Below are 8807 nucleotides of genomic sequence, written 5' to 3' on the forward strand. Positions count from 1 at the left end.
TCTCATGTTCGATTGAAGCTTTGGACCATCAAAGAGTTTGAAAGCAACAAACCACTGAGAGAGCAATGAAGGTTTGGTAGATTGTCACAAACACATTTACACAGTGAAGTAAAAGACACATGTTGGAGCTCTAGTCTTTGCTGCTTGTAGAGGTTACATTTCTGTTTTATTATTACAGTAATTCTACACATTTCTGACTGTTTGAAGATGATATTCGAAGGCTGAAGGAAGATATTTTTGGTGCTTCCCATGTAATAATAAAGCTGCTCATTTTACAACATTTAATTTACAGAAACTAATAGTGGCAATATAGTAAAATGATTACATTTCTGTAATTTCAGAAGTTTCGAGAACTGCATGTTTTTCAGGATTCACACTCGTTGCGACAAGTAACTTTTACAGTCATTCATGATTTATTTATTTATTTTTATTAAAAAATGATCAAATATATAAAATACCAATAAATTCTTCAGAGCTCGACATGACAATAAAAAAATCATTCTAGAAACTTCCATGACTTTAAAATTTTAGTTTTTTCTACGATTTTTAAAGATTTTGATTTCCATATTTCATTGATTCTTAAAGATTTCAGTTGTTGATTTTCTTCCTATTTTTAAAAGATATTATTTAATTCCAAGACTTTTTATAGAATTTATTTGCATGGTTTAAAAAAATAAAAAATATTTCATTCATTTCTTTGATTCTTAATGATTTTATTAATTTCCTAGATTTTTTTATTGAAATATTATATTTATTTTCCATGACTTTTCCAGGTCTAAAAATCATCACACTTTTGATATTCCCTCATATATCCAGGTTCTCCAAGACCATGTGAATCCTGGTTCTGAAATAAAATTGATAGTTCTCGAGGGAATGAATTAAATCGTATATTTAATTAAATTAGATTTAATAGTAGTTTTAGCTTATTTGAAAGTCTTGTTCTGTCTTATTTCAAATGTGTTTAAGTCGCAACCCGCTGGATGTATTAGAACAAATTCATCTGTTTCTCTGTCTCTTGTTGGGGTTTTCTCTCTCTCTCTCTCTCTCTCTCTCTCTCTCTCTCTCTCTCTCTCTCTCTCTCTCTCTCTCTCTCTCTCTCTCTCTCTCTCTCTCTCTCTCTCTCTCTCTCTCTCTCTCTCTCTCTCTCTCTCTCTCTCTCTCTCTCTCTCTCTCTCTCTCTCTCTCTCTCTCTCTCTCTCTCTCTCTCTCTCTCTCTCTCGTTTTTTTAAACATTAAAGGCAAAAGGCAAATGTGTGTTTTTGTGGTGAGGAAATCGAAAACGCAAGTTAAACTTTGATGTCCATGTGCGTTTTAGAGGTTGAACAGTTTTACACACGCAAGGGTGGAACACAATGGATATTTTGAAAAAGGCCTCTTTTTACCCACACAATGAGAGTCAATGGGGTCCAAAGTTGTTACCCCAACATAAATTGTTATGCAGAAGAAAATCAGGAAAATGAGAAAATGTACATTTTTAAGTGAATTATTAGCAACTAGACCACATAGTGAACACACAGTATTTGAATACGTAAAAAGTCTTATGAATGTCATTATATGAGATACAAAATATTACATCAAGTATCATGTATAGCAAAGATGCACAAACAATTTACAATCAAAACAGACAGACAGACATTTGTTTGATAAAACAGATTTAGTTCTTAAGATGAAGATCATTTTGTCTTTTTGTCATAATTTCGCTTTTTTTATAGTTTTGACTTGTTCATAATTGACATTGTCAATTTTGTCATCATTTCTACTATTTTGTAACCTTTTCTAAAGTTTTTACCTTTTATTTCACAGCTGTGATATTTTTGTCAATCTTGACTTTTTTCTCATATTTTGACTATTTCTCATGATCTCAACTTTTTATACCATAATTAAGACATTTTGTCAATTTTGACTTTTATATTTTGACTTGTCAAATGACATCCTTGTCATTTTACATAAATTTTGACTTATTGCATATTTGGCATTTTGTCCTTTTTTACCTTTTTATCTCATAATTTTGACTTTTTCGTGTCTCACTTTCGCACTTTTCTCATAATCTCAACTTTTTATAACATAAGACATTGTCAGTTATCTCTTTTATCTCATATTTTGACTATTTCATTGTCATTTTATCTCATAATAATGACTTCTTAATCTCCTACAGTAATTTTGAGGCTCCTGAAAATAAAAAGACACTTGGTCTGACGAATCAAATTCAGACATTTAAAAGTGAACAGATACTTTTTGGAGCCACACTTTATATAAAATGTTTGGTTTATGTTCGGTTATGAAGAACTGCAGAAAACAACATGTGGTTAAAAATAAAGTTGGGTTTCCTCTCGTTTCTCTCCGTCTCTCTCTTCTGCTAGTCTTTTTGTCTCTAGAGACTCGATCAGTGATTCATTCTCTCCGACATCTCAAATGAAGAAGTGAAACGTCGCTGCGCTGCTCTCCTTCACCTCTCATGATCTCTCTGTTCTCCTCAGTTTTATATCAGCAGTGATGGAGAAGAGATCGTGTCCTTCTGGGTTTCGCTGGGATTCTCTGCTCAGACACTGCATCCCTCTTGAATCCCTGGGACTGACGTCAGGTGAGTGAAACTGCTGCTGTATAATCTACTTCCTGGCTGCTCGTGGATGTTGAGATGTGTGTGTGTGTGTGTGTAGCGGTTCCTCCACCCGTGTTGAGCACCAAAGGTCCGGGTCCGGGTCAGCATCAGTCCTGGCTCGCCATCAACCCTGGCGTGTGGATCTGTGTTGGGCTGCTCGCCAGCGGCTCGGTTCTGGTGCTGCTCCTCTGGTTCATCATCTACAAACGTCACACCAGGATCTCACAGAACACAGGTACTAAAGTCCCATTCACAACAACAACTATAACTGACTTCTGCAGCTGATGAACGATTAAAACACTGACAGCCAATCAGAATCCATCTGACTTCAAAGAGAAATAACAGCTGAACTGAACAAGAAATACAACTGACTTCCAGACACAGTCTTAGATGAAATCAACTGAAGATAAAAGAAGACTTTAAATCTCTGAAGATATCAGCAGAGGAGGATTAAACAACTCCACAACATCTACAAAAGTTTTTATTGAGAATTCACAAAGGTGAATTCACCACTGTTTCATCTGAAGTCACCATAACGCTGATCAGTGTTGTCATTAGTTGGGCTCTTAAAAACAAACAGTAATTATAATCCATTTATTCACTTTTAAAGCACAGATCTGAAATTAAATTTCCAGCTTAAACTCATAAATCTTGAATGCTTTGGAGCGCAGGCTGAATTTTAAAGTAAAAAAGGTATTTAAAAAAGTGAACTAGAAAAAAGTATAAAATTTTACATTTATATTATGAAAAATTCCCAAAGACACAATTTTATGAATGCCATATCTAAACAGGCTTTGTTCAAAATTTGAGGTTTATAACTCAAAAATGTGCTTTCAGTGTTATTTTGTTTGTGCGCAATCCCAATTCGAGAAGAGGTATCATAAAATGCATGTTTTTTTTTGTTTTTTTTTTTATGTACTAGGCTACATAAAAAAAAAACAAAAAAACATGCATTTTATGATTCCTCTTCTTTTTAAAATGATTAACATTTTGTAGATTCTGCAAGGTTTATGTATGACCTCAACTTAACATAAAGGCTATTTTTAAAACACCAAAGAGTGCAATATGCTGATAAAATGTTTTAGAGATGAACATAACTGGGCTTTCGAATTAAGTAAAATACTTATGAACCAACCTTCAAGTTCGATTTTTCCATTCCACTGCGATACTTTTTTTGTTATTGATGTTTTTATATGTAAAAGCGCTAGACGGATGTCTTTAACCCTCTGCTGCTCTTTGGTTATTTTTATATTTTATTTTTTACTTTATCTGAATGGTACGAAACTTGGTAAAGGTTTTGGCACTTGCTGTGTGAACACAAAAGAAAAAGAATTAGTGGAAGCGTTTGGTACTGCGCGCAAACAAAATCTCACTGAAAGCTCATTTTTTGAGCTATCAACCTACAATTTTTAGCACAACTTGTTTAGATATGGCATTCCTGAAATTGTATCTTTGTGCATTTTTCATTGCAATAAAAGTAAAAAAAAATTAAAAAAATAATAATAATAATAATTAAAGTTCACTTTTTAAATCTCTTTTTTCACTTTTTCAGCAATAATCTGCGAGTTGTCGTCTTTAAAAAGAGACAAAACTTCAGTCTGCCTCCAAAGCATTCAAGATTTACAAGTTTAAGCTGGAAATGTAATTTTCAGGTCTATGCTCAAAACGGGAATGAAGGGATTATAACTACTGCATAAATATGATTTAGTACCATCACATCCCCTAAAAATACAAAATATTAAATATAAAACATTATCAAACTAAAATATAGTAGGGCCTACAATAATTTCATTAAAATAAAAAATGTAAAACATCCAGTAATTTTTTACCAACATGCGAACAGCACCAGTTAATGGTTTACAAGGCGCTCTAAAAACGCAGCTCTCAAGTTAAAAGAGGTTAAAATAAAAAAAGATGTATAAAAACAATGGAAAAGCAGCACGATGGAATGCAAAATTGTGTTCTGTGTGAACGGCCCAAGAGGTCCAATAAAGGAGTTTCTACCCAACGAAACCTCACGCGCACACTTCAGTGAGTTTCTGTTCCTCTCGTGGGGTCAGGAGGGTGATAAGGAGTCTTCAGGGACTGTCCCATGGCTCACGTCTTCATCACACACACACACACACACACACACACACACACACACACACACACACACGCATGCATCCGTTACCTCAGGACGCAGAACGCAACTCCTAAACCAGCGGAAGAACCCAACGACACCCGTGAGCTAAATTTAAGCCCAGCATTTTCAGACTCGTGCGAGAGGGTCAGAGAGTTCAGTGTTTATATGTGCTTAGAATGATTCAGTGCTGAGGGCGAATATGAGTGAAACACAACTGTAGAATGCCTTTCGTCTTAGTCTCGACCTCTCATCTGATGCAGTTCCTGTCAGATCACTTATATTATCTGTTTTGTGTCGCTCCATCGTGTCAAGGCCAACCTTACGTTCTGCTTAAAACACGAAAATGTGTTTTGTGTGATCTCAGAGCACACCGTCATCAGTGAGATCAGGTGTGAAATCTGTTGTGTTTTCTGAATCATAATGCACCATGATTCATAAGAACACAGCAGTTTAACCCTGTGAAACAGAACCTGTCTGAGTGTTATGCAAACCTTTATCCCTCTGAGAAATAACACTGAAAGATGACAAATATCCACTTTTAGTACTGTTTTCTCAGTCACAACACTATTACTAGTGCTGATAGTGATGAAACCTGTAACACTAGAACACCTTAACACGTGCATAGCAACACACATTAAAAACACTCTGAACACTTTAGAACTGAATGGCAACACGCAAAAAAAAAAAAAAACTCTGAACACTTTAGAACTGCATTTCAACACATTAAAAAACACTCGGAACACATTGGAACTACATGACAACACACCGAAAATCACTCGGAACACTTTAGACCTGCTTAGCAACACTAAATACCACTCGGAACACTTTAGAACTGCATGGAAACACTAAAAAAAACACCCAGAACACTTTAGAACTGCATGACAACACACCAAAAATCACTCGGAACACTTTAGACCTGCTTAGCAACACTAAAAACCACTCAGAACACTTTAGAACTGCATGGAAACACTAAAAAAAAACACCCAGAACACTTTAGAACTGCATGACAACACACCAAAAATCACTCGGAACACTTTAGACCTGCTTAGCAACACTAAAAACCACTCAGAACACTTTAGAACTGCATGGAAACACTAAAAAAAAACACCCAGAACACTTTAGAACTACATGACAACACACCGAAAACCACTCGGAACACTTTAGACCTGCTTAGCAACACTAAAAACCACTCGGAACACTTTAGAACTGCATGGCAACCGAAATGACAACACACCGAAAACCACTCGGAACACTTTAGACCTGCATAGCAACACTAAAAACCACTCAGAACACTTTAGAACTGCATAGCAACACTAAAAACCACTCGGAACACTTTAGAACTGCATAGCAACACTAAAAACCACTCGGAACACTTTAGAACTGCATAGCAACACTAAAAACCACTCAGAACACTTTAGAACTGCATAGCAACACTAAAAACCACTCGGAACACTTTAGAACTGCATAGCAACACTAAAAACCACTCAGAACACTTTAGAACTGCATAGCAACACTTAAAAAAAAACACCCAGAACACTTTAGAACTACATGACAACACACCGAAAACCACTCGGAACACTTTAGACCTGCTTAGCAACACTAAAAACCACTCGGAACACTTTAGACCTGCTTAGCAACACTAAAAACCACTCGGAACACTTTAGACCTGCTTAGCAACACTAAAAACCACTCAGAACACTTTAGAACTGCATGGCAACACAAAAAAAAACACCCAGAACACTTTAGAACTGCATGACAACACACCGAAAACCACTCGGAACACTTTAGACCTGCTTAGCAACACTAAAAAAAACACTCGTAACACTTTAGAACTGCATGGCAACACTAAAAAAAAACACCCAGAACACTTTAGAACTACATGACAACACACCGAAAACCACTCGGAACACTTTAGACCTGCTTAGCAACACTAAAAACCACTCGGAACACTTTAGAACTGCATGGCAACACTAAAAAAAACACCCAGAACACTTTAGAACTACATGACAACACACCGAAAACCACTCGGAACACTTTAGACCTGCTTAGCAACACTAAAAACCACTCGGAACACTTTAGAACTGCATGGCAACCGAAATGACAACACACCGAAAACCACTCGGAACACTTTAGACCTGCATAGCAACACTAAAAACCACTCAGAACACTTTAGAACTGCATAGCAACACTAAAAACCACTCAGAACACTTTAGAACTGCATAGCAACACTTAAAAAAAAACACCCAGAACACTTTAGAACTACATGACAACACACCGAAAACCACTCGGAACACTTTAGACCTGCTTAGCAACACTAAAAACCACTCGGAACACTTTAGACCTGCTTAGCAACACTAAAAACCACTCGGAACACTTTAGAACTGCATGGCAACACAAAAAAAAAACACCCAGAACACTTTAGAACTGCATGAACAACACACCGAAAACCACTCGGAACACTTTAGACCTGCTTAGCAACACTAAAAACCACTCGGAACACTTTAGACCTGCTTAGCAACACTAAAAACCACTCGGAACACTTTAGACCTGCTTAGCAACACTAAAAACCACTCGGAACACTTTAGACCTGCTTAGCAACACTAAAAACCACTCGGAACACTTTAGAACTGCATGGCAACACAAAAAAAACCACCCAGAACACTTTAGAACTGCATGAACAACACACCGAAAACCACTCGGAACACTTTAGACCTGCTTAGCAACACTAAAAACCACTCGGAACACTTTAGACCTGCATGGCAACACAAAAAAAAAACACCCAGAACACTTTAGAACTGCATGTCAACACACTAAAAAAAAACACCCAGAACACTTTAGAACTACATGACAACACACCGAAAACCACCCGGAACACTTTAGACCTGCTTAGCAACACTAAAAACCACTCGGAACACTTTAGAACTGCATGGCAACACTAAAAACCACTCGGAACACTTTAGAACTGCATGGCAACACTAAAAACCACTCAGAACACTTTAGAACTGCATAGCAACATAAAAAAAAAAAACACCCAGAACACATTGGAACTACATGACAACACACCGAAAACCACTCGGAACACTTTAGAACTGCATAGTAACACCCCAGCAACCACAACACTCAAGTATGGTAATAGTGACGACTTTTCTTGGGGAAATCTAGTTAGCATTAGTGGCCACAGTATAAATCAGCCGTTTGTTCTAACAAACTCACTAGTCAGTGTTGTTTTCCTGTCCAGCAGGTGAAAAGGACACTACACCTCACACAATGACAGCGGTTGAACAGGAAGAGGAAGCCCCCTGGCTGCATCTCAACGGCCAGACACAGGAAGTGCCAGTCAGCGCGGGGGCCTGTGGGCGGGGCCTGTGCAACGGGTGGGCGGAGCACGGACTTCCACTTCCTGCCACAGAACTGGGAGACTCCGCCCTCGTCACCGCCAAAACTGGACAACCTGTCGAAGTCTGACGAGGAACAGCAGAACTCATTCTGATAGTAAATAATGTGAAAATCATCTTGATATAATCCAGTTTGTATTCATATTCACATCAAACTGCAGAACACATGAAATCAAACCTGGATCTCAGCTCACGTGTGCAGCTGTAAGGTCTCGTCAGGCTTCAGAGAACCGATTCATCGTCACTTTTTTTAAAGATGAATATTTTCATCTGTGTATGTTTTGGGAGATTTCCAGCACAATGATGATAGTCATATTTGTTCATAAACATTTATTTGGCTCTGTGACTCATTGCTTATGTTCCTCTATTGTAAGTTGTAGTGTCTGCTAAATGCATAAAAAAAAGACGTATGTTTTTTTCCCCTCTGTTTGTTTATTAATAAGCAAATTTGGTTAATAAAACCGTCTAAATAAAACACAGTTTGTTATTGTCTAGTCAGTTGTTTACAGTAAAATCTCATTGTCAAATTTACTAAACAAAAAAGTACAATTCTGTGATTTGCTTTGTGTGATTTTATGTGTTTTTGCACATAATGCTATAGTGGAGATATGTTAGTGTTTTAATGATCTGTTGGGATTTAAAGGGTTTCTGTTGAGTTTTGTGTGTCACCATTGTGCTGAAGAGTAGA

The 8807-nt window shown here is 37.0% G+C and overlaps 1 protein-coding gene across 1 annotated transcript; it reads left to right on the top strand.

Annotated features, from left to right (window-relative positions):
* The first annotated feature begins 1725 nt into the window (after positions 1–1725).
* LOC308697585 (uncharacterized protein) lies at positions 1726–8651 on the top strand. The gene is made up of 3 exons (XM_081376927.1): positions 1726–2581; positions 2658–2834; positions 7963–8651. Exons 1-3 carry the CDS (start codon positions 2494–2496, stop codon positions 8187–8189), a joined length of 492 nt encoding a protein of 163 aa, XP_081233053.1. The 5' UTR covers positions 1726–2493; the 3' UTR covers positions 8190–8651.
* Positions 8652–8807: the final 156 nt, after the last annotated feature.

This window comes from Scardinius erythrophthalmus, assembly GCF_964197995.2.
Source record: "Scardinius erythrophthalmus genome assembly, chromosome: 1".
Taxonomy (NCBI): Eukaryota; Metazoa; Chordata; class Actinopteri; order Cypriniformes; family Leuciscidae; genus Scardinius; species Scardinius erythrophthalmus.

Excerpts from the sequence above, each read along its gene's own strand:
- LOC308697585 (XM_081376927.1), top strand. The coding sequence starts at position 2,494 with ATGGAGAAGAGATCGTGTCCTTCTGGGTTTCGCTGGGATTCTCTGCTC. Across the intron at positions 2,582-2,657 it reads ATCCCTGGGACTGACGTCAG|CGGTTCCTCCACCCGTGTTG; the intron begins GTGAGTGAAACT and ends GTGTGTGTGTAG. Across the intron at positions 2,835-7,962 it reads CAGGATCTCACAGAACACAG|CAGGTGAAAAGGACACTACA; the intron begins GTACTAAAGTCC and ends TTTCCTGTCCAG.